Source organism: Perca flavescens, chromosome 19 (assembly GCF_004354835.1).
Source record: "Perca flavescens isolate YP-PL-M2 chromosome 19, PFLA_1.0, whole genome shotgun sequence".
Classification (NCBI taxonomy): Eukaryota; Metazoa; Chordata; class Actinopteri; order Perciformes; family Percidae; genus Perca; species Perca flavescens.
In genome coordinates, this window is record NC_041349.1 from 31,598,786 (window position 1) to 31,617,058 (window position 18,273).

General features: G+C 39.3%; 1 protein-coding gene across 2 annotated transcripts in view; it reads left to right on the forward strand.

The window, feature by feature from the left end:
* camk2d1 (calcium/calmodulin-dependent protein kinase (CaM kinase) II delta 1) overlaps nucleotides 1-18,273 on the forward strand; it is a 104,486-nt gene that overhangs the window by 59,843 nt on the left and 26,370 nt on the right. Inside the window, exons 5-6 of one of the 2 annotated variants that reach the window (XM_028564038.1) lie at nucleotides 5,536-5,601; nucleotides 7,606-7,678. In XM_028564038.1, coding sequence (XP_028419839.1) covers nucleotides 5,536-5,601; nucleotides 7,606-7,678 — 139 coding nt within the window. Of the gene's footprint in view, nucleotides 1-5,535; nucleotides 5,602-7,605; nucleotides 7,679-9,751; nucleotides 9,825-18,273 lie in introns of both variants that reach the window. The other variant, XM_028564039.1, reaches the window with a different exon arrangement.

Consider the following 18,273-nt stretch of genomic DNA (forward strand, 5'->3'; position numbering starts at 1 on the left):
TTTCAGGTCAGCCTTAACTTCTCTGATTCTAGCATCGTTAGTAGCACAAATGTCTTTTTTGCTCCGTGACACCTCTTCACGAAATGACTCAAGGGCGTCAAGTGGGCTACTTTGTCAGCTGGGACACTAACGATACTCCCTCCTCTTGCGTCAACCGGGCCTCCTATGGAGCTAAATCGGGGCCAAATGTTTTGTTCATTCAAAAAAAATATATATAGTTGAAAAAATAAAGCTTGAAATTGAAAATTTAAGTTTTGGTCAAAACTTGGAAAAAATAAAACCATGTATTTGAACTAAAAATAAGTGTACCAATTTTTCTTTCAGTTTGAATAAAATATAGATTCAATTCTGGAATTATTTTGAATAAATTATAAATTTTCATTTTTCACTTTTATATTTGTTTTCAGTTCCACATTTCATGTTTTCAGATTCAAAAGTTATTTTTTTTTTTACTTCAAAATTTTTTTTTACGGCTTCAAATCTTTTTTTTTTTTTTCGGTTTCAGATCTGTTTTTCACTTTCAGATATTTTTTTCGGTTTGAGACTTTTGGCCCTGATTTGGCGTGGGGGGGCGTGGCTTCAACTCAGAGGGGCGTGGCATTATGAGTGACAGCCTATCAAAGAAGGCAGAAGACTCCTCTTTCATGTTGACTTCAGGGAATGGTGTTACTGTGAGAACTATGACTGAATGCTTTCTATCCACTATATACATGTGATTTTTACTTAAACTGATGCCAGTGACAAAGTTCCATTTAAAAAATGTTTTGGACAACAAATGGTACCAATTACATTATAAGAGCAATAAACTGTGCCAGATTGTGCAGTTCAGCAGGAACAATGACTTCTCCCACTTCCATGTATGACTTATAGCACCACAGTATTCACTGGCACCAGCCCACAGGTAGGACATGTGAAAGATATTAGCATTTTTGAATAGATACTTTGCGACGTTATCCCCTCAGTGGCATTTTTTTTTTTATTAACACATAAAAGGAAAATAGGTGGACAGCTGGACAAAGCTGGCAATCAAGCATCGCTAGCACTAAAGTTAGCATTAACTAACGTTAGCTTCACACTAGCTGGTGTTTTTACACTAATTTCAGTGTCCAGCTCAAGTTTTTTTTACTTTAACGTGTATTGGTCTTTGTTAACCTCGGTTTGTCAGAATGACCATAACTTGACACTGGCTGCAGTGAAGAAGGTCTCCTTTTATAGAGTAGACAAATATGACTTTACATTAATGCTCTGGCCTGATAAATTACGTTTTACACTATAACTTTACATGTAACAGCATGACAGTTATGCCTTACAAAATATGCCAAGTGGGCAAACTTTGAAGGCTTCTACCACAGCCTAACTTAAGTATCAGAATACACTAACTTGTCTTTTTTTGTATTTGTATGTCTTACTGTCTGTTTTCTGGACCGTGTGTGTCCGTAATAAAAGCTTTGATTGATTGATTGATTAACAAAGCGGACCAGGACAAGTTATGTTGTTTAAACGAACCATGAAAAAGGTAACACTAGCAATGTTAGTTATCTATAATGTTTTACATTATATGTAGACCATTTACATTTTTATATTATATGTTTTATAAGGCTGTACGGCTGCAGGCAGCCACTGTCGAGTTATGGTCATTCTGACAAACAGAGGTTAACAAAGACCACTACACGTTAAAGTCAAAAACTTGAGCTGGACACTAAAATTGGTGTAAAAACACCAGCTAGTGTGAAGCTAACGTTAGTTAATGCTAACTTTTTTGTGCTAGCGATGCTTCATTTCCAGCTGTCCACCTATTTTCCCTTTATGTGTTAATGCCACTGCGCGGGATAATGTCCCAAAGTATCTATTCAAAAGGCTAATATCTTTCACATGTCTTACCTGTGGCTGCGCCAGCAGGTTGCCTTTGGCGGAGCGGACGCTATGCTGACTGCCGAGTGAATACTGTGGTGCTACATTCAATGTCATACATGGAAGTGGGAGAAGTCATTGTTCCTGCCGAACTGCACAATCAGTTTATTGCTCTTATAGTGTAATTGGTACCATGTGTTGTCCAATACAATTTTTTAAATGGAACTTTGTCACTTGCATCAGTTTATTAAGTAAACATCACATGTATATAGTGGATAGAAAGCATTCAGTCATAGTTCTCACAGTAACACCATTTCCTGAAGTCAACATGACGGAGGAGTCTTCTGCCTTCGTTGTTAGGCTGTCACTCATAATACCACGCCCCCCACGCAAAATCAGGGCCAAAAGTCTGAAACCGAAAAAAAATTATCTAAAAGTGAAAAACAGATCTGAAAACGAAAAAAACAGATCTGAAAACGAAAAAAAAAGATTTGAAACCGAAAAAAAAAGATTTGAAGGCGTAAAAAAAATAAGTTTTGAATCTGAAAACATGAAATGTGGAACTGAAAACAAATATTAAAGTGAAAAATGAAAATTTATAATTTATTCAAAATAATTCCAGAATTTAATCTATATTTTATTCAAACTGAAAGAAAAATTGGTACACTTATTTTAAGTTTGAATACATGGTTTTATTTTTTCCAAGTTTTGACCAAAACTTAAATTTTCAATTTCAAGCTTTATTTTTTCAACTATATATATTTTTTTCAAATGAACAAAACATTTGGCCCTGATTTAGCTCCATAGCCTCCCTCCGTCGATGTGTTTTTTGTCGTTTTGGGCTTCACCATCATTGGTAGTTGGTTTAGGTCACAGGTAGAGGGATATTTATATGCAATGCAATGAAGTTGCGAGGTGAACTGGATCTGATTTGTTTGTGAAAGTTTTAAAGTAAAACTGCGGAGCTAGCAGAAAATTGCGACTACCTCATCATGCCCCGGAACCGGACATTGATTTTAAACATATTTAAACATAGCATTCATCATTTGAAATGAATGTGAAAATTTGCATGGCCGAAACCAACATTTCGGTGACAAAGTTAAACCCCCAATGTGTTGTTATGAAGCGGAAAATGTGATCTGTCTGCCTAATTTCCTCCAGCACAAAGCATTGCACTGAATGTAATTTAAATATGAAACAAAATATTGTTATGTTGGCATTTTACTTTGTCTTCGGTCTCTTATCAGTTTTTATGTATGCCTACAGTGAGTCCCAAAATGCAGCTGTATATGTGCTTTGTATTTAAATAATCAACCGGTTTTTCTGTAGTCTTTCTCTATTACGGTACAGCCACATTTTCTAAATTTGTTGTTGAAGCAATCCCTAAAAATGTCCTCATTGTAACCCTAATATCCTGGGCTTTCTCTGTCGCTTGCCTTCTTCCTTCAAATCTCTCCGTCCTTGTCACTCTCCTTCATTCCTTCTCTCTCCTGTGTATTGTCAGCTGTTGTTTGCCATTTAGCCTGGCAGTCAGAAAGGAAATGGCTACAAATGTGTATAAAAAGGTGTGAACAGAACACAGGGTGTTCTTTTCATGGCTAAAAGTCAAAAACCGGATAGAAAGCATTCCTCAGTCTTTGCAATAACACTGTTTCGATACACCTTAACCAGAATATGGTCATGTTAAGCGTCTGAGCGTGGTCGTGGGTTATAACTGCCCCCACCTACCCCGGAAACAATTTGTCGGCGCTGGTACCCTTGCAATAACAACAAAACAGCATTTCTTTGATCAGCGGCAGCCTACGGCCCATCTGCTTTAATCTCATTGGCTCGTTCAGTTTATTCTGATCAGTTTTGCGTTGGCAGAGCGCGACCCGCTGTACCGGAGGTATAGAATAGAATACACTTTATTGTCCCTGATGGGAAATTTGTCTTGGACATAGTGCTACAATCTGTTTCTTCACAAGGAAAACATAAATCTACATGAAGTAAAATCAACATAAACATGAGATCAACAAAACGTCCTAGAACACAAAAGAAGGACACACATGACAGCACAGACAACACAACATCCTAAGAATTAACTTTAATAATTAAAGTGCAAAAAGTGCTGGTGTATTTATTGCACCCCTGTCTGCTGCGCTAAGATTTACTATTAGAGTTCAGCAGCTTACCCACTGTGCAGGAGGTAGAGTTTACGCCATCACTCTTCCCATTCTTCCCTGCCCATGTATACGGGGAGAACTGGCATAACCCGGTTATTCACTTACCCCGGTTGCTGCTGTGCATGTTGACGCAATGATTGTAACGGCGAGAACATGCTGGATCAGAGAAAATCCTAATCAACTCCGTGTTTGAATCGCGTAGCTGCTGATTGAAGGCCACCGAGACTCTGCAGACCTTACAGCTGGATCTGTCACAACACCAAAGTGATTAAAAGTTGCATGGAACGTTAATGTGGAAACCCCCGAAGACTCCGAGTGGTAATGGAAAAAGTTTTGCCTTCAACTAGCCTTCAAGTCATTCTCCATGTTTTGAGCAAATTGACCCGCTGGCCCACTTTAAAGTGTTTTTAAATGTTTAAAACACAACTCCATTGATGTTTAACATGAAGATCAGTTTGCTTGACATAGTTAGTAGGGCTAGGGAACTTAACTAACAGCAGTGAAATATTAAGAGATATCCTGGCTTTAGTCGCCGTCAGCGGTACCGTATAAACAGAAAATATGTATGTCAATCATTGGTAAAAATAAAAAAATATGGATTCTAGGGAAAAGAATCTGTTCTATAAATAGTCACAAAAAATCACGATACAAACTATTTTCGATTTTATTTTTTCATCTCTTACACTTACACATAGAATTCCAAAAATCGATTTTTTTATATATATATATATTTTTTATATATATATATTTTTTTATATATATATATATATATATATATATATATATATATATATATATATATATATATATATATATATATATATATATATATATATATATATACTGAATGGTGCACCTCTACCAACAATATACCAGCCTACAAGTCCAGCTGAGATGATTAGACCATTAAACGCACAGCTGTTTGGATCCTTTACACTTTCTAAAATGTTTTAATACTTTAACTACATTTTCCTGATGATATGCACTTTTACTGAAGTAACATTTTCAATGCAGGACTTTTACTTGTAACGGAGTATTTTTACAGTGTGGTATTTGTACTTTTACTGAAGTAAAGGATCTGAATACTTATTCCACCACTGATTATTACTGCACCTCCATCCTATTACAGATATTCGAGTTGCCATTGCTCAATAGGAAAAACTCTCTGGCTTTTAGCCGTACCCTCATGGAAAGACATGGAAACTTCCTCCAGCTGAACAAACAATGTCCACATACCGTATGACCATATCTGCTGAAATATGTTGTTTTAATGATCTCAACATTAGGCATAAAAGCAAGCATGATATCTTTCTTTTGACCCAGTTGTTCTGAACAAAAAAAACCCCCTTCTGGATGAGATTCCCAACAACCCAACAACATAATCAAGCCTTTTTCCCCTCTCCAGATGCAGAAATGAACATCTGTGATTTGACAGTTCACTTCTTTTCTAGACATGCATGTATTTTCCTTCCAACTTTGTCTTTCTGTTTTTTTTTAAATGTGTGTCTCTCTCGTGCAGAGTTACCGGTGGGGAGTTGTTTGAGGACATTGTTGCCAGGGAGTACTACAGCGAAGCTGATGCCAGGTCAGTGTAATGCTCTGTAGTTGTATTATTGTATGGATATTTCTGAGTTTGCTGTATACATGTGAGGTGAAACCATTTGAATCTACTGTGGCACCAAAGGCATATTCAAGCAGATACGCACTATAGAACAGGTAACAAAATGAAATTCATACAAAACATGAAATTGCATTTTAATACCGGTCAACGTGTATGTGAATTTATCATGCACACAGAAAAATACAACCCTTCCTCATTATGCAGTGCATAAGTGTAGAGCTGGGTGATATGGAGGAAATCAAATGTCAAGATATTTTTGAGCAAATACATCCATGTCGATATTGTGGTGATATTGTAGGGTTGATTATTGCCGCTTTCACAAAATATTAACACAATGAGATTTTGGATAATCGCCAATAATGTGGATACAATGACTGAGTGGGTAAAGGCAAACAATAAAACAACTAGTAAGTCTGGTAAGGTCAGAAAATGACATCACTTTACTGTAACGCAGCCTTTAAAACCATGAAAACATCATATCCCAATATTATGATATCCAAAATCTAAGATATCTGGCCTCATATATCGATGTCGAGATAATATTGATATATTGTCCAGCCCTACATAAGTGTTTCCTGTTGTGCTACCTTTGATATGCCTTTTATAGCCAAAACCTCTGTCCTTTGACTATGGATCTACTTCTCCTGATTTCACTTTCTGACCAGTTATTAAAAATCCACTCAACAAACATAGACAGCTTTAGATGTAAAGGATCTGGCTTCTGTTTTGTAGTGGATGTTATTGATTTTTCAAAACGATTTTAAAGATGACAGTCTTGTGTCCTTTGTATTTTTTTCTTTCCCTTTCCACTTGCATTAAGAAACTGCCATCTGTTTCTTTCCAAGAGTGATCAACATCATGGTATTCAGCCAGAGACGTTGCTCAGCAGTTCCTCTGTGCAACTCCCCTAAAATCACTTTTACATTTCTCTTTTATTGTGAGTTTAACAGACACCATGCATGTTATTTAGTGAGCTTTGGAGCTGTTGGTAGCTTTCTGTATTTGAGGAACTTCAACTCTTTTGAGAGAGAGTTTCAGCACCTAAATCGCTAGGCCAGCTGTTTCTCCTGTTTACATCTAGCTCCATCTATGTAGGCCTGTAACAATTATTACATAATTGTTTGATTATCAATTTGTTCTTACATAAGCGCAGTTTCTTTGTTTAACCACACTTTATTGCTAACACTAGCTAAGGTCTTAATGACTGTTGATGGTAATTGTTGATTTTGTTTACATATGCCGAATTTGAATTATATAAGTGATTAGTGGTCAGACTGTGGAGCTAATGCTAGGCTAGTTGTTGGCACTTGACCCTACACACAACAAAAATGACAAGGGGGGGAGGGTACAGTTAGAAAAATTTGTTTTATGATAATAAAGAGGCGTGGTTTACTTCATAGCCTGTGTATCTGTGTTATTCCTTTACCTGGGTCACATAACTGTGATATAACCAAAAGATGTCTCCTGGATTTCATTCAAAATTTGTTTAAAAGAGATATATATATATATATATATATATATATATATATATATATATATATATATATATATATATATATATATATATATATATATATATATATATATATATAAATAAATAAGATTAGACTAAAAAAGAGAATTATATTGTTAATTGTAATTATTTCTGAGACAGTTAAATGTACAGCAAAATGTGGAACCATTACAGCTCTACATTTATGCTAAGCTAGGCTAACCACACCCCGACTCCGGCTCTGGACTTAACACACATTCATTAACATCTTCTCATCTCACTCTTGAAAAGAAAGCAAATGATTGGGTTTCCCAGTGTTGAACCATTCCTTCACATCTTGTCCCTTGTCAACCAGGTGTTATTCCATGTGTTTGCCGTGTTCTGTCAGCCTGTTGTTGTTCCTGTGTTTCCTGACATTTACCTGTTCTCCCTCTCCTCTTTTTGCTTCTGGCCCGGTATCTCTCTCTCCTCCACAGTCACTGCATACAGCAGATTCTAGAAAGTGTAAATCAATGCCATGTAAATGGCATAGTGCACAGGGACCTTAAGGTTAGTAAGTGCCACAGTAACTGCTAAAAAGACCCGCCCACCTGCGGAACCTTTGCCTCTCTCCTCCGCTGCCTGATCCACTGACCAATTAACCTTTCACTCAAAACCACACCCCCTCCTCCACCAGTCAGCCTCACACAGCGCCAGCTGACAGGAGGGTTCAACAGCCACCTGCTGCAGGGCCTTGTGGGCTGGTTGGCTGGAGAGGAGGCGGTAGGTCGGGTACTATCCTGTCTGCCAGGGCACAAAGTGCATGTAGCATCCGTCCAGAACCATGCTCTGACACAGCCACTGAGAGGCTGTCACCTGGGGGAGGAGGAGGAGGAATGATGTGTGGCTTCCTGTATAGATTTAGGACTCTGATGTAAAAATGTATGACTCTAAATTTGTCCTAGTACCACAGTTATGGATTTTATCATCAAAACACTGATCTGTACTGTGTTTGAACCTAAAGCCCCTCCACTGTCGGTAGCACCGTTAAGTCAGCGTAATGTACATCAATTGTTAAAAATAAATCCGATACTTAAACAAGGATGTGGCTCTGTCTACCCTGGGGCAATTTGAGGGGAAATATTTCCTATCCACATCTTTAACCAGTGCTGCAATTGTGATTTAAATCGGGCTCTGTTGCTGTATTGATAGTGTTGGTGGTCTACTCTACATAGAACTACTTTGAAACAAGATGTTTATATCAAGCAGAGTCACAAACCTACAGACCCCAGCAGGTCTCATGGAGATAAAAACGAATTTCATAACTTGATCTTTGCAATTGTGCACAAATGACTATTTTGTACCGATATCTGTACTGGAAAAACCTCAGATAGTGCCTAAAATCCTGTTATCGTATCGGCCAGTATGTGAGTCTACGCACTGATCTGATACCACATAATTTAGCCCCGAAAACAACAACTTTAAAGTAGTTTTACCTAGATAAAACGGCTGTTTGCTAAGGTTTAGCCTTCCGCTAGCTCACTAGTAGACCAAACTGGAATTTATTTTCTTTGCCGCTTTAAAAATATATTGTTAATTGCAATTATTTCTGAGACAATTAAATGTACAGCAAAATGTGGAAGCGTTACAGCTCTACATCTATGCTAAGCTAGGCTAACCACACTCTGACTCAGCTCTGGACTTAACACACAGACATTAACATCCTCTCATCTCACTCTTCATAAAAAAAAGCTGTTTGCTAAGGTTTAGCCTTCCGCTAGCTCATTAGCGGACCAAACTGGAATTTTTCTTTGCCGCTTTAGTAACTGTAGCCCACACGGAAAGTTGCGCTGGCAGCTACTGTTTTTAGAGTGGGGAAGAAGAATTGATTTCCTGTTGAGTGTAGTCTCGTATGGTCAGAGCGCTGATCTCCACAGCGCTGAGTCAGTGATAAATGGAGTATGGAGAATGTTAAACATTGTTTTTTATTAAATTTTCATAACAGATACAATTTATTTTTACACCAGATCACATTTGTTGGATACAGGTGCAGCAAAAATCACCTTAGGGTCAAGTGGAATAGTTGATATTTTATTTAACATCTCTCAAACATTTAACATCTCAAACATAACCCAGCACTGTTTGACGATCAGAATCCAAAACAGAACCATTTAAAAAATTGTGAATCCAAAATCAAACTGAAAGTTAGTTTTGACAGAATGAAAAGAGGAACAGAACCTGCAAACCCTTCAACACTGTTGGCTTCTTATGGAGAAGCAGTAAGTGAGTCACAGCACACCTTCCTCCGTCTCCCTGTCTCCCAGGGCTCAGCCTCCAGTCGGCCGGGGCTAACACACCTTCTGCTCAGAGACTCGGGGAGAGAGTCCCCCGTGTTTTTACAGCAGTAGACGGCAACAAAATTACAGCAATACAGCCCATCACGACAAACATCAATTGGTGAATGTGGTAACAAAAAAAACCCATTTTGAACATTGAGTTCGTGGCTGCTGGGTGGCTCAGTCCCACAGTGCTGCACCGTCTCTCTGCTAACATGGCCGGCCGCTCCCCGAGTGTCCCAGACAGCTCACAGACCGTGGGTGGGAGCTTGTCACTAACCCATGGCCCCCTGGTGTTTGCATGCAGTCATTGCATTCAGCAGATCCTAGAGGCTGTACTGCACTGCCACCAGATGGGCGTGGTCCACCGCGACCTCAAGGTGAGTACACTCTGCCACGGAGACCAAACGCATCCATGTTCTACACTTCCTTTTTGTCCCGTGGCCTCACACTCCCTACACTGCTGTCCTGTCCTTTGATAGGTCTCTCCAATAATTATTTTCTGTTTGATTCTTCTTTCTTCACATCTACGGTGATGTATCTCTAACTCCACTCTGTCATATTACACCATTACTTTGCCACTTCACTTGGAGGTGTTGGGTCATGTCTGGATAAAATACTGTATCAACGTCACACTGAGCAGCCAGTCCACCTGCCCCGACGATTGCTTAAAGAGTGTTAATGAGCCTGAATAATGAGGCAGTCCTCAAGTTACTCTACAGTTTAATACAGCAGTGCTGTCTCTATATGGGCCTTGTTAAAAAGCTGCAGTGTTGAGCAGTAGTGCATTACTAAGTGTGTATATATACTGTAATATATTATTGGTTTCCACCGTAACGAGTGGTGTAAGGTAGCGATCACTGTTTTTTGAAGTCCAATACCGATTATTAGTAGTTAATGAAGCTGATAACCGATATTTGGAATATATATATATATATATATATATATATATACATACATACATACATACATACATACATACATACATACATACATACAGTGAAAATTAAAATCTAGATTTTGGATTGTTACAAACTAAAAACTTTGTTTAAATGCTTTAAGCAATTATTTAATAAATGAGAAACTTTCAACATAATACCCAGTGATGGTCAGATAGTTGTGGGCGGGACATGAAGTCCGACTCAGTGGTGAGTGAAACCGAAGCAGAGGGACAGACACAGAGCTGTAGCCGAGCCAAAGTAGACCACTTTTTAATTCATTAACTTTATTAGGCAAATAAAACACTGATACAGATAATCTGCAAACTACCAAGAAACGGCTTGTTTTGGTGGAACATTTGCACCCCGTACGAGAAAATTCCTCATACAATATTAACTGTTGACACAATACAGTAACGTGAGCTATTTAAATTGTCTGGATACATGGTTAAACCTCATTGGCTCTTACCAGTTTATCTCTGTGTACCTCATCCACAGCAATCCCACCAATCAGTCCCAAAATCTGATTGGTGGAATCAGTCCAAAAATCTGCTGTGCCAGGCTATGACATGAACTACTACGACTACCATTGTAGTCACTGTTCCTTTATCTCTATAGTGACTATTACGCCTGTTAATCACACCCCCAACCGGCCCCGTCAGACACCGCCTACCAAGAGTCTGGGTCTGTCCCAGGTTTCTTCCTAAAAGGGAGTTTCTCCTCACCACTGTCTCAATAGCCACTGCTAATGCTTGTTCTTGGGGGAATTACTGGAATTGTTGGGGCTTTGTAAATTATAGTGTGGTCTAGACCTACTCTATTTGTACCTGTCTCGAGATAACTCTTGTTATGATTTGATACTACAAATAAAATTGAATTGAATGTCCCAGTTAGAGAGGAAATGCTGTAAAAATACATAAATTATAAAAAAAAAGTCTAAAAATATAAATTATAATTTCTTTTCATTGCGGGATTGCTGGATTAGAGGTTTTACCAAGGTATTGCATGTTTTATTACAGTTATCTTGCTGGATTTCTTTTTCTCTGCATACAATCTGATTTTCTCTTTAAATACAGCTTCTCCTGTTTCCTATAGCGGTTTGTGCTGTATTTAGAGAATTATTTATTTCCATGAAGGATGCCCACCTATCTATAAAATAGTCTGGTTTTGGGACAGTTAAAGTCCCCCTCCACTCAAAAATGTGTTTTTCTTATGTTTTTCCCCTAAGATGTCTGACCTTGACTATACTGACTTGTGTGCGAGGTTTGTCACTAGAGAGGCGGGGCACCGCGACACGGCCATCCCGCCGCCTCCTGTCCTCGCCATGGCTGAATCTACAGTGTACTTATTCATAATAAAATGACACGACCAGCATGAAACATGAAACGCACTGTCAAGCTCGGGCCTTTTCCCCTGAGATAAAAAGCTCTAGAAAAGACGTTTGTTAACAAATTTTTTTAGCGAGTTTGTGGGCTTCATTGAGCGGTAAATATCACGTGACGTGTCAAGAGGAAGAGACACGAGAGACGTCCGCGGACCGGTGTTTGCTGAACACTGATCTAGACCAGTGATTCCCAACCAGGGGTACGTGTGTGGTCCAAATAGTTAGCTAGAAGTAATGGATAAACGTAGAAATAATTAGATATAAGCGGCTAAAATAGTTGGCCAAAACTACTGACTAAACGGTTTAAATAGATAAAAGTAATGGAAAAAAGTGGATATATATATAATTTTTTTAATAGTGTTATACATTTGGAACACATTATGAATTGATGAAGGGGTACATGAGTTCATCTAACAGGGTTGTGGGGGTTACCTCGGAACAAAAAGGTTGGGAACCACAGATCCAGACGTCAACCTATGGTAGATGCTAGAATGTAGTCACCGAACAAGTCTCAATCAAGCGCTACCACAAGCACCAGGCCAGATCCAGAATTTCTCTGAGGGAGAAGGAGTAGATGTGCTTCCAGCCCCTGTTAAACAAAATATTGATCATAACAGAGTAGCTTTACATACTTTAAAATGTGTCTGGAGTGGAACTTGTGAGTGGGAAAATGTACTGAAACACCATCTTGTAAGTGGGTCATTAAACTGTAATTTTATTTGTAGTGTCAAATTATACCAGAAGTTATCTCGGGACACTTGACAGAGTAGGTCTAGACCACACTCTATAATTTACAAAAACAGTGCCCCCAAAGAGCAAGTATTTGGTGCAATGGTTTAAGGATACAGATGTAATATAGGGTCGTGGTCACTTGATGAAAAAGATAATTTGAATACATTTGAGTGAGGTCAAATGTCTCATCATGCTGAAATGTAATTTTGACATTTGCAAACATTACGTCCAGTGTTCTGTCTCTCATGCTGGTTTTTCTCCCTGGGGCTGGCTCCCAGAGCTCTGATTTGCTAATCAAATGAGCAGTGTGTTTGAGGTTGGTTTATACGTAACAATAATGAGCTCAGAGTTTGCATTCGCCGACAGCTCTTTCTGCGCGCTCTGATTGGCTGTTGCCAGGCAGCTGCAACGGCTCACTGAAGCAACAAAGGCAAAACGAATACAACTAAAACAAATTGGCAAGCTGCAGAGCAGAGGCACTATGGAGAACACTGTTTGCCACATTGTGTGTGTGTATTCAAGTGATTTCATTTCAAGATACTGATTTTTATGGTTTCTAAAACACACACACAAACATCTGCCCAGGAAAGCATAACATAGCTGTCTTGTAAAGTTCTTTTAAAGCTTTATGGTTTATGTGAAGAGACTAGATGCATGGATTTATTGCATGCGGTCTCTTTTTGTGGAGCAGTGATGGCAAATTCAGTTCTACTTTAAAACTGCTAGTTTCAGTTTCTCTTATAACACCACCAAGGCAGGCTACACCTGTTAGCTCTCTTTCTTTAGCATGGCACTTAGTTTTTGATCTTGGGGTGTCATACTAGTCTCAATTTAATAGTATTAGAGTATTTTACTGATGTAGCATTTCAGTTAGAGCTGCAAAGACAAGTCGACTAATCAATTAGTCCATCAATAAAATAATTGCCAACTATTTTAATATTCGGTAAAGTATTTTTTTGTAATGTTTTTTTAGTCTCTGAAATATGGTGATATCCTGCTCGTTTCTGTTTTATATCACATTAAACTGAATATCATCGTGTTTTGGACTGACATGAGACATTTAAAGACATCACCTTGGACTTTCAGAACATACAACAGAACAACAGTGGTCTGTTTAAGTAAAATTGACTTTTAATTTTAAATTCATGTGGACACCCAGTCTATACTCAGCAAACATTTTCGAAGTGAATATACATTACAGTGTAATATGCTGATTTGACAGCTAGCGTTGGGTATCGTTTGTGTTTTGCCTAATACCGGTGCTAAAACAACACTTCCAAAACGGTGCCAGTGCCTGAGCCAATACTTAAATAAAACATAATAAAAACAAAAAGAAGGTGGTGACATAAAAGAACAACTTGTTTATTGCCATATGGTCGAATCAAAATGATTTATTTAAAATGTAATAACGTATAACCATAACGTAGTCTACCAGTCAACTGCTGTTTAACAATTACTTTGAATGCACCATGAGCTTACGAGTTGCAGTTGAATGCACCATTAAGTAAGTGTTCTTTCTTCGGCAGTGTCCATAGTGTCTCAAAGTGCAGCTAGTCTCCTCTGTGTCTTTAGCTGCAGACTGTTGCTGACATCCCGCTATTGGAATTGCTGCCAAGTGGAAAGTGATTAACTAGCCTCACATGCAGTGATGCTTCGGTTGCCTCTAATGTCCTTTTTGGATCACCAGAAGGCAGCGCAGTTATTTAATTCATTCGGCCTGGTTGTACGGCACCGGGTTTCGGTAGCCAACTCTAATGACAGCCTCAGTAACGTGGCTTGTCTGTGATCTTGGCCAGATCCTGCACATTGCCATTAGTGAAATGCTTTTTGGGTAAAATTTGCATTCAATATGCTGTAAGTTTGACTGTGTTTACATGCGTGGGGCTGTGGTTACCTTATCTGCAGTCCAAAGAGCCACACTAGGTAGCAATTAAAGGTGGTGGGAAGGCTTTTTTTAGGTTTAGTCATTCGTAAAAAAAAAAAGCAATGACACCTCAGCAAGTGTTAAAGCAACCAACAAAAAACCAACACATAAAACAAGCATATTAAAGCAATTAAAACGTGGAGTGACTGAGTAGATTCTTTTTTTTAAATCCCTACGTATTCAGTCAGTCCGCTATTGTCTGTCGGCCTTTTTTTCTGTTTGATAACAGCCATATTTCCCTTTTTGCATATTATGTTTCACCTCCTTGTAAATTTCCATTAGAAGCTGCTGCTCAGCGGGTGAAACATATGCTGCACACGTCTTTTCCATTTCTGCATCAGTAAATCTGTGATCGATACTGTGGTCTATTTAAGAAAGCCGTGAACATGCACTTATCCCAGCTATCTACACCTGGCTTGACATAGCTTCACCTAGGCTAGGCCTACTTATCCTGGCTCGGCAAACGTGCAACCGATTAAGCCGCGATGAGTGGATCACACACAAGTCAAGCTGCGCCTTTTCAGTTATCCTGGATTTCTTTATTTTACTTTTGTGCAACAGGCCCCAGGTCTGAGGTCCGTTTTATTGAAAACTCTGAGTTTCTTAACCCTGAGATGTGGGATACTCTGGGTTTTCAGTTTTGGAAATAGATTCCAGCCCGTTTCAGAAAGAGAGGTAACTTAACCTCAGACTCAGTTAACTGAGTCTGTGAACCTAACCTGGTCGGGAGCAGAGGCCTGTACTACGAAGCAAGATTTGGGATTACCGATGTAACTTCAGGTTCAAACCAGGGTTTTGTGTATCACAACGGTGGATCACTTGTTACCGGGTTAAATCGCCATGGTAACTCATGCTGAACACCTAACCTGGTCGGGAGCAGGTTAAGTTGAAGATCAACCGGTGTTAAAGCACCGCCTACCAATCGATCAATACTCGATTGATAACTGTCACCATTCTTAGAAGATCAGGCAGAGCTCGGAGAGAGAGGTGCACTCATAAAAGTTAAAACATTTAGAGACCGACAACCCCGTTAACATTCCCTGATGGGTATTTTTATGAAAGATATAGATTTTCAGCGGAGGGAATTGCGTATCTTTGTCGGCTTCTTGAGCCGTGCGTTGCCAATGTGCACATCGGTTTGAATTATGTTTTTATATTTTTTTATTTGCTCTCACGATCGCTTCCCACTACCAGGGTAGCAACATTTCAGGCTACGAAAAGTTTCTGGAAAGCACAAGGGTAATTATGGTAAGATCTTGTGCCTGACTGATGGAAGTGATATTGATATTGCGTTGTGATTTATGCATAACGGCATCGGCTTTTTTTTTTTTTTTTTTGCCAGCTTTCCTTCCTGTTTTAGGAAGCAGCGACTGTATTGCGTTTTGCCTGTAAAACAGTGTCTGTGTTCTTCATATTTATGTAGAATTATAGTTTGCTCTTATGTAAAATATGCCGCTCTGGTAGATGTTTGTGATTGGCCATGCTGTGCACACCCCGCCTCTTTTATGTGAACGCGCTGGATTGACCCTGGGCTGATTGAACTAGTTGTTAACCACCGTCGTGACACAGCTTAGGCGGGACTGCGGTTGTTGGGTTAGGAGAAGCCGGGTAACTGAAAGAAATCCAGGGCATGTTGATCTTGATTCGTAGTACAGGCCTCTGGTGTTCTTCAATAAACCTCAAGTTTCTCTAAGTCTCCTCCCTCTGACACAGGGCTCTTTCATTTCCTCATTCATTCATTCAGTCTTTTTTTTTTTTCTCGAACATGGCATGTCCTTTTCTGGTTTATTGGCATTTCTTTAAACCAATCACAATCCTCTTGGGCGGTGCAAAGTGCCGTATGGAGCCACTGTGCCTCTACTAAATAGCCTCGGGAAGGAACATGTACGTTCTAAAGTAGTTTTAGACGTGCGAGAGAAAACTGTTTGGACAGAGTCTAGGTAGCTGTCTAGATTTACCCTGCAGAGATCTGAGGAGCAGTTAACCATAGTCCTCACAAATCCACCGGAGGTTAGAACGCCAACACAAAGGAAGAGGAAGGGGACGGGTCTCCGGCCTAAATGACTGAAATCCCGTGGAATTTCCTTCGGCAACGGAGATAAACTCACTGCATGAAATGACATAGTTAATAGTTAAATTTAGCACCAAATCTATGTAACAAATGGCATCAGCCCAAAAACTGTTGCAGCAACTTATGAAATGTTGTTTTGAAAGTACCGAATGCCTTTTTTTGAGCTTCAAAGCTTTGGTGCTATTAAACGGTGAATATTCGAAGCTTCGTTGGCGGCAGCAGCGGCGGGGGAAACCGACATTTCGGACCGCACTTGAAGGCACCTTAATTTATGGAAAGAGAGAGAGAAAAGAGATGTAGCTAGAGATGAAGGGACTGCTTTGTTGCTGGACACATTCACCTGTTACACAACACAATCCTGGGCGGGTCATAGTGTTTGAAACTTGTGACAGCAGTAACAAGTAATGTTTCCCGTTTATTGTAACGTTATGGGGCTCGCACGCCATGATACCTAGACTGACGAGTCTGATAGCTGGTTACGTGTTTGGCCACTGCAGGTTGACGTCGGGTTGCTTTTCTCCAAAATCTGAATCTGTCTTAACTTTTTACTGCAGCCATTCAAAGTAAATGGAAAGACCTGCGTTTTTGTACGACTGTCTGACGAGTGACACAGATGCAGTGTGTGTTAATGAATGCTCAGCCAGCCACTGCCTCACTAGAGCATTAGCGTCATGTTGATAAAACACAAAAATTCAGATATAAATTTCTCTCAAAATGAATTGGCTGTTGCACATTATTAGCATGCAAGTGTAATTTTTGTTGGCCTTGTGTAATCTCATGGATGACAGTTTTATCTAATAAAAGGGCTTCTCTGTGCATCTCCCAGCAATTTGCATCTGAATCAGCTGCCTCTGGACTGGAGCACACTGATCAATTTGCAGCCTTCAATAGTGCAAACACCTCATAATGGAATAATGGAAGTGTAGAAATTGTGTCAATTGCAAATTCACAAGCAACACGAAAAGCATTGTTAATATTATGAATAGCCCAATCATCTGCATAACAAAGACAATCTAATAAAAGGCCTCCAAGTAGCAGCAGACCCTTTGAACCGTCCCATCAGTGATGGTTTTTGCTTTTATTGGTGTTGATGAGGTCAAACATTGACGTCCACTGCTTAATTTGTCGTACACTTCCTAGTTTATCTTAAATGTCGTCCAACCACGTCTAAAAGCAACCCGTTTACCTTTTCCGAATGCATTAAGAGGCTGCCCATCTTGGTGTCTAATTCCCATTGATCATCCAGCCATCTTGTAGTATATACAGTAGAGTAGGTTTTACCTATTGTGTAAAATGCCTGGATGAGGACAATAGGCTTTAACACATTGGTTGAACAAAGTTTAAACTGAAAGTGAATTAACAGTGGAATGCATATTTGTGAAAGGCTCAGAATAATTTACAGCTTGATAATACTGATAATACATAGCCAGGGTGTCCATTGTTAATAAATAATCTAATATAAATTGATAAAAGCAGCTTCCTGTTTGATCAGCAGCATCCTCCCCTTTTGTTGTTATTACATTACAGCTCGGTCATTTTGAATAATTTCCCATTTGGCTTCATAAAAATAGGCTTTTAAAATGTCAGCAAATGCATTATTTACCACTTAGGAGCTTCAGGAAAGCTTCTTCTTGCTGGGGTTTGGCATGAGTCACTGCCCGCCTCTTTTCACTTGCTCCGTCTCCACCAACTGGACTCGCACGCCCAATTTGAATGCAGCCCACCACCGTCTTGTTCAGGGTTGCCAGGTCTGTATGACAAAACCAGCCCAATTGCCAAT